Below are 15,683 nucleotides of genomic sequence, written 5' to 3'. Positions count from 1 at the left end.
ACTAACCAACCCCAAGTCCAAACTTATCTTGATAACCGAGACTGGATCTAACCCAGATGGGTCTATCTGACATGCACAGTAGCTTAGACTTTAACCTGTAAGTCACACATACCTTATAAGGTCATTTTCTTACACATGTTCTGTGAAAGCATGTAATCAATCTTGACAATCAATAATTAGATCATCTCTAATTATATCATCTGGGGCCACTGTGCTCACTTTCCTAAATCCTGCCCATCTTTTTCTCTAATAAAACTATCAGAATTACTGAAGTTTGGGGAGATAGATTTTGGGCCAACAGGCCATCTGCTCTCCTACTATGCATCGAGTAACAAACTCTTTTCCTCTTTGAAATCCTGATGTCAATTGGCTATTGAGTGAGACTGGCAAAAGAATCCACAGTCTTTGTCGGGTAACAATATGACAGTTCCAGGGCAAGGTCTAGAGTTGATAAGGAGTCATAATCAAAAAAATACTAGACCATGAATCAGACTTCCAGTGTAAAAGGCCTTCATGGTCTGTTTTATTTCTCAGTACATGAACTTGAGTGTATCACTAAAACCTTGTTACCATTTGCAAAAATGGAGACAATATCATGTATGACAAAACAGGATTAGCACCAATCCTGTTTTTACTCTCTAGCTACAATGATATTCATGCTCCCAGCCTTCTGTGTACATTAGCCAAAATTAATCACATGCTCTCAGCTATATAATTTGGGCAGAAAAGCTGTATTTTAAACTTTGGCCCCTAGAATCTCCTGGAGGCGCCACAGTGCACTCTCTCTTCATTTGCCAACTGGCACAGCATCTAACAGAGGATCCCAAGATAGCAGGAGGAACACAGGAGTCACAAGACAGAAGCTTAGATACCTGAGTCATCCCATTTGAAGGATAGCTGAATCCCTGAATCACCATCTTGTGAAGACCCTCCATGGAGAACTGTACAACCACCATCTGATTGTGACCCCCATTTGACCCTCATCAAATCTGATATTTACAGAATGAGAAACACTTTTATTATATTCAGACTCTGAGACTTCTGAGATTGTAACATACACCAAACACATCCCCTGTCCTATCTAGCTCAGAGTATACAGATTCAGATGAGATAATGGTTATAAAGACAGTACCAGTATAAAGTTTATACAAATATAAAGGCAATATTAATGGACGTATATTAGGGTAAAGATCATATAGTTTTTGAAAAATGAGAAGTCTACATTACTAACAGCAATATATAAATGTTATTTAACAAGAGCTAGAAAATTAGTCAATTTTATATTAAATATAAACTCATATATAAACTATAAATATAAAATCAACAGAATGTTAGTTCAGAAGCAAAAACTGCTTTTACATTTAAGGTACTGATTCCTTTAGAAAAACGTCAGGCTTACTACTCATTAAGTCAACACACTTTTATGAAGTGCCACTTCAAACCCTCCATTCCAAAAGGGATAGAGTTTGATGAATAACAGGGAGAGACCTATTATTAATTAGCATGTCATAGTAAGAAAAATATGAATTCTTATTTACAATACAAAGTTATACTACCAGTGGATTGAATAAATAGTATGGCAATACAACAGAAACTAAACACAAGTTTCTTCTGCCATATTATAGCATCTATATATCTACTCACTTGCATAGCTCTATTAAACAGTTCTAGTCAATACAGTTACTCCTTAACCATATGTGCCAGTTTGAATCTGTTGTGTACCCCAAAAATGCCAAGTTTTAAAAATCCTCATTCAATTATTGCTGGGTGGGACCTTTCTGATTATTTCCATGGAAATGCGACCCATCCAATTGTGGGTGGTAACTTTATTACATCGTTTCCTTGGGGATGGATATGTCTCCACCCATTCAAGGCGGGCTGCTTAATGGAGCCCTTTAAAAAGAGGGAGTGATTTTTGAAAAAGCTTCAAAACCAGTAGAGCCACCAGAACCAACAGAGCCCTGGGGAAGCTGCTGGGGAAGCCTGGAGGGAAAGCTAGCAGACCTTGCCCTGTGCCTTCCCAGCCGAGAGAGAAACCCCAAATGTCATCAGCCTTCTTGAACCAAGGTATCTTTCACCAGATGCCTTAATTTGGTCAATTCTATAATCTTGCCTTAATTTGGACATATTCATAGCCTTAGAACTGAGAACTTGCAACTTAATAAACTCCCCTTTTTAAAAGCCATTCATTCCTGGTATATCACCTTCCAGCAGCGTCCAAACAAGATCACTATACTATACTATTGACAAGTTTTTTTAAGTACTCATGAGCCTCTCCCATTAAGAATTTTATGGGCCACAAAGAACACCCTCAGATTTTTCTCTTCCTTCAGTCCAAAGTGCAAACTGTCATTTCTGATCAACAATATTTTTAGATGGGCAATTGTGAAGGGACTTTAGATTTTTCAATATTAAAATAGTATCATTTCATATCACATAAGGCTGGTAAACAATAATTATTCCAAAAGGGTAAAATCAATTCTCTTAATCCTCTGATTTAGGTGACCACACTTAGCAATTTGGCTTTCATGACCTAAAATATTTAATACTAATATTAAAGAAAGATACTTGATCTTCTTTAATAAAACAAAACAAAACTGAGAGGAAATGAAATTAATAACAGGGAAGCAACCAATTCTAGAAATTCTTGACTGGCATCCTTGGAACCTTACTGTCATTAAAGATAGCAATAACTAACAATCTGTTTACAAAAGACATCAGGATCACAAAGAAAATCAACTTTATGCTTATTTTTAAAGGCTAAGCTCCCATTCCGATTAGTAGGTAAGCATACTGTTATGAAACGAATCACATCCCCCACAAAAGATACATTGAAGTCCTAAACCCTGTGGATATGAATCCATTCATAAATATAATCTTTCGAGATCCTATTAAGATGAGGCCAACTAAGTCAGGATGGTCTTTAATTAAACAACATGACTGGAGTCCTTATAAGCAGAGGAAATAAGGGCACAATGAGGAGACAGACAGGGAGATGGTATGTTACTGAGGCAGAGATTGAGCTATGGATTGCTCAGAGAAAGACGATCTTGATTTTTTACTTCATGCATCTTCATTTTGGACTTCTAGACCCCAAAACCATCGGACATGGCCTGTAGTTTAGGTCAACAAGTGTGTGGGACTTCATTACAACAGCCCTGGCAAACTAAGTCATATACTTAATGACACATTCTCATCAAATAAGTACAGATTTTAAGTATAGTACATTATCCCAATTTTAGCAAAGGGAATAAAATCAGGTGCTCAATCTCTAAAGTTCAAGTTACTGGAACATGTTAAGTTTTTTTAGAAATGAATGTGGAGAGGTGGGGTGTGCTAGTTTGAAGGATCATATACCCTACAAAAGCCATGTTTTAATCCTGATCCATCTTGTGGAGGCAGCCGTTTCTTCTAATCTCTACCCAACACTGTAGGTTGGAAACTTGATTAGGTTATCTCCACAGAGCAGTAGTGCACCCAATTGTGGGTATTAACAGTTGATTAACCCATTCCAGGTGGGTCTTGATTAGTTTACTGGAATCCCTTAAAAGAGGGAACATTTTGGAAAAAGCTTTAGAGCCACAAGAACCATGAGAGCCCACGCAGATAGAGACCTTTGGAGATGAAGAAAGAATATGCCCCCAGGGAGCTTCATGAAACAAGAGGCCTGGAAGGAGAGCTAGCAGATGTCACCATGTTGGCCATGTACCTTTACAGTTGAGAGAGAAACCCTGAATGTATGTCATTGACCTTCTTAAACCAGGTATCTTTCCCAGAATCCCTTAGATTGGCCATTTTTATATCCTTGCTTTTTTGGACATTTTCATGGATTTAGAACTGTAAACTTATAACTTAATAAATTCCCGTTTTTAAAAGTCGTTCTGTTTCTGGTATATCACATTCTCCCAGCTAGCAAACTAGAACACGGGGCAAGATGGTGGCGCACTGAGGTGTAGAATTTAGTTCATTCTCAAGGGCATCTAGTAAATAGCCAGGAACTATATGGAATAACTGTTGAGGGACATCAGTGAACAGACACACATGGTATACCAATCTAGAATGGGTGTGAAATGGCTGAGATCCCAGGCAGAACTGAAAGTCTCCCAAGCCGTGGAGGCCAGTACCCATCCCCCACAGGCACTGCAGGCTGGTTCCCCAAAAGTTAAAATAAAGAGGTCCTCCTAGAAGCAAGGAAATTAGCTGAATCAAGCTCCAACTGTGGAATTAATTAACAAATTGGGACTGCTGAAAACAGGCCTTGAGCACAGATAAACCTGGTGTAAGCACTAAAGGAATCTGGAAGAGAGGGGTGGGGCTAATGAAAAAACAAAAAATGAAAACGAGGCTTTTTGAGTTGGATAGCAGAAAACATTGGGAAAAGGTTGGGCACCAAGAAAAGGAGGCACATAGAGCTTGGAGACACATAAAGCCATTTACCAACTCCAGCCCTTGACTGACAAATCCAGCAAGCTGGGGCCCAGCTCTGAGAAGGCTTGTTTTTTTTTTTTTTAACTTCTCTCTCTCTATTTTTATTTATTCATTTTTTTTTAACTTCTTAACATCTCATTAAATAGAACTGCAAGCATTCTCAGGCCTCAGCACTGCCCCAGGCAAGAGCAAAAGTAAGGCATGTCTGAAAGACAAAGTAACTAGTCAAGTCAAAGGGGATAATTCCCTAAAAGGTATATCTTCTCAAGTGGCAGCCCTCCTTCAGGGAATTCAGACCCCAGGGGCTGGAAAACAGAACTAACATAAGACTGCCTACTACCTCAGCCTCTGTCTCAACCACACTGGCAGGGAGAGACCACTACAATTAAAAGGACCTTGTCACTTTACACTGGTGGGAAGCTGCAGGCTAATAAGCACCACAGGCCGAGCAGGAAAGGAAAAGCACAGAATCAAGAGGATTCAAAGGAAAGTCTGACAATCTGCTGGGTCTCACCCTCAGGGAAACTCAATACTGATTACACCCTCCTCCTGAGACATGGGGCTGTCTAGTCTGGGAAAATCTGACTGGGGTCAATATCTGAGAAGACCTTCCTCAAAAAAAAGTTTCTATATATGCAGCACAAGAACCAGAGCCAGAAAAACAAGAACTGAAAAATTCTGATAGGTTAAACAGAAGTTATACTAGAGGTCTAGAATAACTTGAACTGAATGCCAAAGAATAGAGAATAAAGCCAACAAGAAAACACTAGGTAAAAGAGTGAAAACCTCTGGAGTAAACTCATTTAAGGAAATCAAATGCCTAGACACCAGCAAAAAATAAGGAGTCATAGTAGGAAAATTGACGATATGGTCCAGTCTAATGAATAAACCAACATTTCAAATGAGATAGAGGAGTTGAAACAATTCATTAAGGATGTTCAAACAGGCATGTAAAATCACATCAAAAACCAAATCAACAAGTTGAAGGAAAATATGGCAAAAGAGATGAAGGATATAAGGAAGACACGGTGAACATAAAGAAGAATGCAAAAGTTTGAAAAAGCAAATAGCAGAACTTATGGGAATGAAAGGCACAACACAAAAGATGAAAAAAACAATGGAGAACTACAACAGCAGATTTGAAGAGGTTGAAGATAGAATCAGTGAACTACAGGACAGAACATCTGAAATCCTACACACAAAAGAAAAGATAAGGAAAAGAATGAAATATGAGCAGGGTCTCAGGAAACTAAATAACAACATGAAGCACACAAATATACGAGTAACGGGTACCCCTGAAGGAGAAGAGAAGGGAAAAGGAACAGAAAGACTAATGGAGGAAATAATTATAGAACATTTTCCATATCTTATGAAAGACATAAAATTTCAAATACAAGAAGTACAACATACCCCAGAGAGAATAGATCCAAAGAGATCTACTTCAAGACACTTAGTAATCAGACTGTCAAAAGTCAAAGACAGAGAGAATTATGAAAAAGGAAAAAGAAAAGCAATTCATCACATACAAAGGAAGCTCGGTAAGACTATGTGTGGCTTCCTCAGCAGAAATCATGGAATGAGAATGCAGTGGAATAATACATTTAAGATCCTGTAAGAGAAAACTGCCAACCAAGAATTCTATACTCAGCAAAACTGTCCTTCAGAAAATGAGAAGGAGATTAAAATATTTTTAGATAGTCACTGAGAAAGTTTGGAATTAACAAGAAATACTAAAGGGAGCACTACAGGTGGATAGGAAAGACAGAAGAGAGCAGCCTGGAGAAAAGTGTAAAAAAAAAAACTATCAGTAAAGGTAAAAAGAGGAAAAAAAAAGATATGACATAAAATGCAAAAGACAAAATGGCAGAACTACTGCCTTTACAGTAATAACATAAAATGTTAATGGATTAAACTCCCTAAACAAAAGACACAGACTGGCAGAATGGAATAAAAATCAGGACCCATTTGTATGCCATCTACAAGAGACTCACTTTATTTTATTATTTTTTCTGGTATGGCAGGCAAGAACTCTGCCACTGCGCCACCACTGCCCGCCCTTCAAGAGACTCACTTTAGACTCAAGGACAGAAACAGATTGAAAGTGAAAGGCTGGAAAAAGATATTTGACACAAACAACAACCAAAAATGAGCAAGGGTAGGTATACTAATATCCAACAAATTAGACTTCACTTTTACTTTTTAATTGTAAAACAATTAAAAGAGACAAAGAAGGACACTATGTATTAATAAAAGAACAATTCATCAAGATAAAACAATCATAAATATTTATGCATCAAGTCAGAGTGCCTCAAAAAACGTGAAGCAAACTGACAACGCTGAAGGGAGAAGTAGAAACAAATGTAAAGCACAGTATGCAAGAACATGGAAATGCATATACACTAAAATGGGACAACACTACCAAATCTTTGCAGCCAAAAGAGATTTGAAAATTTCCTTGGATTATAAGCATGAAATCCAGAAATGTGCAATTCTCACTGGAAAATAAATTACACATTTGTGTATTCTATTTAGTTTTGTTCATTCAGATTCCATTTATTTAGAATTAGTAATAATATGCCCAGTTGATGTTCACCCTTTCATGATCAATGAAAAAGGTTTTGCAGGGTAAAATAAACCAGATTACACGGGGCATACAAGCCTACTTAAAAAACAAACCTATCAAAATCAGTAGCTACCAGAGTCAAAAACTAGTTAGAAGAGATCAATTTTCACTTAATAAATAGGTCTGACAGATTTTCAACTCTTGTAACACTTCAGTTACCTTTTTTGCTAATGAAATATGTTTTTAAACAACTGTTTCTGCACACATACATATATAAATTCATGTATGTGTACATATGAATGTATGTATGTATAAATGTTTAGATATATGACCATGTCCTAAAATAATTTTAAAGTAGTCTGAACACATAATATTTTTCTATATTTAAACATCAACATGGAAAAAGTATAAATGCCTAGTCTAGAACAGAATAATTAAAAGTAGAAAATAGATCCTATGAGAGAGATTTCATTTTTGTAGATGGAATGGCCCAGAATTAAAGGGTTACTAGTCTTCAGTATATGGAATCTTTAGTAGGATGAGAGCTATCCATTTTCTCTATCTTCAACAGTCTAAACAAAGAAACAAAGTCTAAACAAAGAAAATAGACATACAAAGCCCAAAGAGGATTAGGTTATTTATTGAACATGAATAACTAGGGTAAAACTATAGTCATGGTATCAAATTGCTCATTTATGTTTCATAATTTCACAGTGCTTTTGGCATGCATTTTTGGGTACAGAATTCTCCTGCTTTTGCTTCACTATCTCACCTATATTTAATTGCTTTACCTTTATGATTGTACATTGCAACGAGACAATTTAGCTCCTTTGTGGAAGTAAGACTATAATGCAATATACCAAAAAAAAAAATTAAAATCCCACAAGAAACTTCACCCACTCCTTGCTAAATTAAACAGTTCAAAATTCTTTACAGTATAATAAAGAACCCCAACTCTTAACATTAAACTCTCAACTGAGGTACCAACAAAAGGAATACGCTTTCTGAGCTACTTTTTTCAAAAATGATAAAAATATTTCAGCACTTCAATTTATAATTTCTCACTGCCCCCTTGTTGACCAACTTTGTTTTTTTTTTTTTTTTAAATTAGAGAAGTTGTAGGTTTATAAAACATTCATAGTGACCAACTTTTTCTAACAGTAACTAGAAAAGATTGTGGCCACGGACAGAACAAAGTTGGGGGGATGTAGGGAGACTAAATTCTTGACCATGATCCAATCCACCTTTATTTTAAACAAAAAAAACTACTAATTTCTCAAAGAAGAGAAATAAGGAAGTTATTTCAAAACTTTCTATTGTAATACTTTTAAAAACAAGAATAGCATTTAACTTCTCCAACTTCTAGGGTTAATCAGCCTAGTAAACTAAACAGAGATTTGTCCTAGTCACAATTAGACTATCTTTGCCTTACCTGCCATTACAGAGTAACCATCGAGCAAGAGAGTAGTGAGGTATAATCTTCTGCATGATACTGGCCATCACCATGGTAACAACCAGCTGAATACCTATTATACCCTGTGTAAAAAAAAAAAAATTCAATAACGAATAAATATGGATTTGGGATATTGTTGGAAAACTTTCCATATATTTTGAAAATAACATTTTAAGAGAAATGAAAATGAGTTTATAGTATTTAAAATATTGTTCTGACATTTAGTATTTAGTATTCAACATCTAAAATATTTTAAGTTTGAACTCATAATCATTGTATACTGTCTCATAATCATCTACAAATTATCCAAGTCACACCCATGTGAATGAAAGTTCAATGGATCAGAATACACATTCAAAATCTATTCCCAAGAAATATGTCATATAAATTAAGATAACAAAATGAACTGAAAACTAGTGATTTCTTCATCTTCCTCCAATGTACTCAATACACTTAAAAAGATTAGCTTGGCAAGTTTTAAAAGTAGTATGCCTGTATTTTAATCTTAGTCTGGTAACAAACGGTCAACGAACACTAACTATATTAAGTATGATGGCAGAACAGTCCTATATGTCACTAGCAAAGAATATTTGGCTCATGTTGTCACCACCCACTTCCAGCGGGCCTTAAATAATATCCAACAATCCTCTTTTTCTCACCAATCCCCACCCCTACTTTCCATGATGGCTAATTCAAACCTTCTTCCCTCTCCTCAGACCTCCAAACCTCCTCAAACTTCCAAGACTCCACCCAGTAGATGACATCATCACCTACTTCACAGACAAAACAGATGCCATCATTAAGAACTCCAACACTCACCATCACCAAACTCAGTCACATGTACCTGCATTCATTTTTTCCCACACCCTCTAAAATAAGAGCATCTTCTATATAAAGCAAATCCCTGTAACCTATGCTTCAGAGCCCATCCTCTTTGATCTTCAGAATCTTAACTATCAAATAAATTCTTTTCTCTATGTTTTTCAATCTCTATTTCTATCAGCACTGTAACTATACAAGTCTCTTTCATCTTTCTATAAAATAATAATTTTTCCCTTTTCTACAGTCTTTCTCCCCTTCCTCATATTGACCACCACTTTTCAAAAGACTTGTTTTCATTGTTTCTATTTTCTCATATCAGTTCTCATTTGACTTCTGCTCCAGCCTATTTCACTGAAAAACTGAAATCACACCGGTTACCAAATTATCTATCTTTATCTTAAATCTAGCAGTATCCCAAATAATTTAACCACTCTCCCCTGCTTTACTCCCACGTTGATGATCAATCTTTCGTGGTCCCTTCTTCTGGCTTATCCTCTATCCAAGAAAAAAAAAGGGGAAAGATGGATTCCTATTTCAAACTTAACATATCAAAAAAGTACATGAAAAATATATTTAAAAAATTAAAAAGAAACAGTACAGCATACAGGTTTAAGAGCACACACTGTGGAACCAAACCGTCCATGTCAGAATCTGCTCTCTGCCATCTACTAGCTGTAGGACTTTAGAGAAGTTATTTAATCATTCTACACCATTATTTCTTCTTCCATAAAAAGGTTATAATTCCACTATTCTCACCAAACTGTGGTTAGGAATTGAGAGTAAACAGTCAATAAATGTTAGTACTATTTGTTGTTACTATCATTGCTATTACCACTACTACTAAAAGACATTTCTTAGTATAAGTTCAAAAACAGAAGACCTTTTTCTAAAACTGATACCAATCTCATAAGTCATAAAGAAGATTTGAAAAAAAAGTTGGAAAGAAATTTTGCTTGGAAAAACAACAGTCAAAAAGCTAACAGAAAAACGTATTTTGTAATTCACATCACAAAAGGATGACTTACTTGTTACGTGGTACATAGAGATAGTTTCTACAAATCAATTAGTACAAGATTAACTGCTAGTTAAGAAGAGGAAAAAACAGGTACAGACAGGCCTTGAAAACAAACAAACAAAAAATACCTAAAAATGGCTCTTTAACAGGATTATTTAAATTACCATGCCTCAATTGCGGTTTTATCTATGGATATTTAATGCCTTAAATTCTTACCAACTGGTTATGGTTCAGCCCATTTTTCTTATTAACCTAACATCAAAGATCAACATTTTTACCCTTTTCTTTCACATTCTCTACTGTTTGATTTTACTATTGTACTTTCTGTATGGTTTGTATTAAAATACGTCAATACAATGAATATCATTACAAAGAACTCTTTAAGACAGAAGAAGTCTAAGAAATATATTAGCAAGTATGTCAGAAGGCTGGTCTATTTGAGATCACAGACTTTGCAAAAGACTGAGGCGGTGTAATGGTGGCTCAGTGGCAGAATTCTCACCTGCCATGCTGGAGACTCGAGTTTGAGTCCCAGTGCCTGCTCATGCAAAAAAGAAAAAAAAAAAAGTGAAAGACTAGATTTTAGGCAGGGAAAGTTTTGTGGACAAAATGAACCTCAATCTGGCCTTGAAAGACATAAGTGCTAGTGATATATGATAGTGTCACAGAATCTTCAAGCTCATCTGTTACAATCTCTCACAAATATAAATTAAGAAAATAAACTCCTTAACAACATAAATCATATCTTAATCACATCTATTAAATGTCACAACTATCAAATGATATTTCAGAAAGACTGATCTGAAAGGTATATACGATAGAATGTGATAAACTGGGAGGAGGGACATCCTGCCCAACTCTCTCCCTTTCCTCCAAATCACTAAGCATAATGCTTGATGATAAAAACCATGCAAAGGTAGAAACAAACAAATAAAAATAAAGCCACAGACTGGCCAATGAGAACTAACCAGAAGTTTCTGCAATAATCCAGGCCAGAAATAATGAAGCGCTCAATTACACTGGTATCTCTGATACACTAAAGAGAAATGAGTTCTGAAAATATCGTTGCAGAATTCAGAGAACGAACAAATAGGAAGGCAAAGGAGGCATTAAAGAGACCAACCCTGACAAAGGTAAAGAACATAGCAAAACTCGTACATTCTTATTGTTGTCATAAATGTTTTACTAAAAACTGTTCAGTGCAAAACCTAACCTCATTCCATTCCATTACACCAATGTGCCATTTGCCTCTTTTTAAATGAAGCTGAAAATACTTTCCCAAAATCTCATCTAAACACTATGCTAATGATATCGTTATTTAATAAGAAGTCTTCTTCCAACTTTCTAACAGAAGTCAAGAAATCTTTTACGGAATGTATTTGCTGTTAGGTGAAAAATAACTATATTTGTGTTGGGAAAATATGTCAGTTTATCCTAATACAGGAATCTATATAATCTTTTGAAAAAGCAGCTTAAAAGTTATGTGGAAACTATATCACCGAAGTTACTCTTTTTCAAAAAATATTTAGGAGAGAGTCCTTGCAATATATTTTCAAATGGCAATAATTTTCCAAATTATACATTATCAAATTTAATACATTATTCATATGTAGGTCAAATTTTAAGACATTATTACACAATGACAATTACAGTGTACATGCTAGGGATTAACATATTAAAATATAAAGGCTCAACTTCACTAATATGAGGCACAATCATTTAAAGTTCAAACCAAAGTATTCTAATATCCTGTCTTCACCGCACAACTGAGCATCTACACATGTCTAAGTTTACACAAAGCAGAATTTCTGAATTGCTTAATTTAAAAAATCAAATTTCTTGAATATTTTTCCATTATTCCTGTCTAAAGGAAAATGCTTAAATAAATTTAATTGAAAACCTTAACATAAATTTCAAAGAGAAGATTCCCTAATTGGGCAGAGATGCAATGAAGCTACCAAGGTCCATCAGGGCTGAAGTCTCAAACACAAAACCATATGGGTCATTGACTCAAGTAGTCTTAATGATTTTATTAACACCTCAAAACAATAACTTGGCCAAAGAGATGGTTTCTATCTGGATTCACTGCCCTTAAGCCTAGATTCTCTTAATAACTAGAACTGAGGAAAGTCATTTATGAAACAGCTCATAAGCACCCAAGAAGGGTGAAACATTGGCATAACTTAGGTTTCAACCTTTCCATATCTATTAACCTAGGGCCATGAACAGCAAGAAAAACTTATTTGCCTTTAGTCTCCAGAAGAATGGTCATTTCAATTTTTGTCAGTAATCGTTTCTGGGTAGGTTTTAAAAACTTCTTACCAAAGAAAATTAAATCAATTCTCCAAGAAATAAAATAGACCAAGTAGCAATATTTCATCTTCCTTATCAATACTGAAAATAAAACTCCCAAAATACAAATACAAACAGCCTACAATTTTAAAATTCAAACTTTGGATATTGTCTCAACTCAAGTGAAGTTGACACTTTTTTATGTTTCATTAAACTAGCTCTCCTGCTGACAAACAGATTGAAACAAAGAATAGGTTGTTTACCAATGGAAGGCATATTTGCATATGTACTTGGGACTCAGACCACCTGAATGGTTTCAATTATCATCTCCCCAAATAAGGAAAAGGGAGAAAGAGGCTATTGACCTTACAATTTTTTTTGTTTGTTTCTTAACTGTTCAGATGTTTTAGTGATAGTTAAATATGTTGAGACAGACTTCTTAGAGATGCTCAAATAATTTATACTCCAAAAGTACAAATTCTGTCATTTCAATCCAGGTTGACATAAATTTTAGAATTCACACTTTGAGCATTTAAACAAACCACCTCTGAACAATTTACAAATAAGGATCAGGACCCAAACAATCAAGATCACAAAAGTTACAGATTTATCTGGGACCAAAACCCCCAATGTCCAATCTAATGCTTTTCCCACTAAATCCATTCTGTGCATTCAATGAAAATTTATTAAGCAACAACTTTCATGTGCCATGCCAGGCATCAGTTCACTACCAATAGGAAGAAAGCATGGTATCTACCAGTCCACTAGGAGCATAAACAAACCATTATAAAACATATATACTGACGATGTAGCCAAGAAGTTAGGATTTAAGGGATGATTATGATAATATAGATATTCCTTTCTACTTTCTGGTATATTAGAGTAGACATAGGGAAATACCTGAGATCTTTGAATTGTAATTCAGCTGCCTAGATCTCTGATAAGGTTTGTACAGCCTTTATCTTGAGACCTGGTGATTATAAAAACCTTGTAACTAACCCTCACTTATACCCATTTTCCAGTTTTTCAACTTTAGAGTCCTGTGATCATTAAAGAGAGGCCCTAGTGTTTATTAATGAAGGGTCTTGGGTCAGCCTGTAACTGAGAAACCAGGATCTAAGGGACGATTTTGATTACTGAATCATTACATAAATATTCCTTTTTGCTTTCTGGAACATTAGACTAGTCAGGGAATCATCTGAAATCTCTGAGTTCTAATCCAGCTGTCTTGATCTCTGACAATGATTGTATAGCCCTTATTTTCTGCCCCTGTGATTGTAAAAATCTTGTGACTAACTGTACCTAGTTATCCAGTTTTTCAACTTTAGAGCCTTGTAATCACTAAAGATAGCCCTCAGGTTTGCTAATGAAGGGTCTTGGGTCTGCCCGGAACTAATTCACCCCATATCCCAAATAATCTTGATGAGGGAGACTGATCCAAAGTGTGCCCTCCTGACATGCGCAGCAGGTTAGACTTTAACCTACAAAACACCTCAACCTCACTCCACCATTTTCTTTCATATGTTCTGTGACTAAGCATGTAATCTGCGCACCTCTAATTATATCATCTGGTACCACGGCGCTCATTATCCTAAACCCTGCCCACCTTTTCTCTAATAAAACTACCAAATTACTGCAGTTCGGGGACACTGATTTTGGGCTGCTAGGCCATGTGCTCTCCTACTACGTGCATAGCAATAAACTCCTTTTCTCTTTGAAACCCCTGTGTCTCAGGTATTGGTTATTGAGTGCATCCGTCCGGCAGAAGACTCCACAGCCTCTATCAGGTAACAAGCCCAGAACTAATTCATGTAAATCCAAAATTACCCCGAAAACCAAAACTGGATCTATCCAAAATGGGCAGTACCTTAGACTTTAACCTATAAGTCACTTATATTATAATACTAAAAACCACACCCATCATCTTATTAAGGCCACCATTTTCATACATACGTTCTGTGACTAAAGCACGTAATCAATTTGTTCATGATCAATAATTAAATCACCTCTAATTACATCATCCAGGGCCACTGTGCTCATTATCCTAAAACCTGCCCATTTTTTAATGATATAAAAGAACCAGAATTACTGCAATTCGAGGAGATAGATTTTTGGACCAATAGGCCACCCGATAACATGCTTACTAATAGACTTTTTCTCTCTTTGAAACCCTGGTGTCTCAGGAATTGGTCATTTGAGTGCACTGGCAAAAAAAATCCACCACCTTTATCCTGTAACAATGAGAGGAGAGAAAGAAGATTCTGCGAGCATAGCAAAAGGAGAGAAAGATTTGAGGGCAAATAGCTGGGAAAGGGCATTTTGGAAGGTAAAGCATGAGTCAAACTCAGAGTTTGGTGAACCATCAGTGATAATGTGCTTAACATGGGATAAGACCGAAAAAGTAGGGAGTAAGACAGATATTGAAGGGCAAAATTAAAGGGTTTAGAATATAATCTGAAGGCAACAGGAAATCCATGAAAAGCATTAAGATCAAATCAGTATTTCAGAAAAATCACTCTTGAGGCTATGTAAATAGTGGATGAGGGACAGCACAGGGGCCCTAAATCATAGCCCAGGTATGATGAGGTGGACTGTATTAAAGGTAGTAGAGCAGTACTACAGGGAGTAGGGCTGCAACAGCCTATATTTCTTTGGTGATGAGAACAAAATATATTAACAAACGTTATGTGACAAAGGAATTAGGGTCTCAGTAAAACAATGTTTAAAAAATAAAACCACTATCAACCCAAATCACGTCACTATAGAAATTGTATCTATATACAGGAAAAGCAAATGAAAATTCAATTAACAAACACATACTGTCTACTTAACATGCAGTATTTGCTGTTATCAGGAATTTGGCACAAAGATTTTTACATTGCACTGCTACACTACAAACACAGCAACGCCATTTTAGAATAGTGCAGACTAACAGTGGGGTACTTAATATTTATTAACATATTCGGTGACAACAAATATATCATGACAACATTTAACTGAGCACAAATTTGTATAGAATAATGAATAAGGGTTATAGAAAACTTATTTTAAAAACTTGAATATGAAAATTTCATAGAGCAGACGACACCTAAGATGGAAAATGAAACTAC

General features: G+C 35.7%; 1 protein-coding gene across 7 annotated transcripts in view; it reads right to left on the bottom strand.

Moving 5' to 3' along the window:
* TMEM161B (transmembrane protein 161B) overlaps positions 1 to 15,683 on the bottom strand; it is an 84,742-nt gene that overhangs the window by 43,386 nt on the left and 25,673 nt on the right. Inside the window, exons 1-2 of one of the 7 annotated variants that reach the window (XM_077139192.1) lie at positions 9,143 to 9,188; positions 8,424 to 8,527 (exon numbers count right to left, since the gene is read on the bottom strand). The exons of 2 other annotated variants lie outside the window; for them this stretch is intronic. In XM_077139192.1, the coding sequence (XP_076995307.1) occupies positions 8,424 to 8,497 (74 nt within the window). In that variant the 5' untranslated portion in view covers positions 8,498 to 8,527; positions 9,143 to 9,188. Of the gene's footprint in view, positions 1 to 8,423; positions 8,528 to 9,103; positions 9,189 to 15,683 lie in introns of those variants that run through there. 4 more of the 7 variants (XM_077139191.1, XM_077139193.1, XM_077139190.1 and 1 more) reach the window with 4 other exon arrangements.

This window comes from Tamandua tetradactyla, chromosome 21 (genome assembly GCF_023851605.1).
Source record: "Tamandua tetradactyla isolate mTamTet1 chromosome 21, mTamTet1.pri, whole genome shotgun sequence".
NCBI classification, from domain to species: Eukaryota; Metazoa; Chordata; class Mammalia; order Pilosa; family Myrmecophagidae; genus Tamandua; species Tamandua tetradactyla.
The sequence above is the reverse complement of the archived record's forward strand: the minus strand, read 5'-3'. Positions and strand labels throughout refer to the sequence as shown.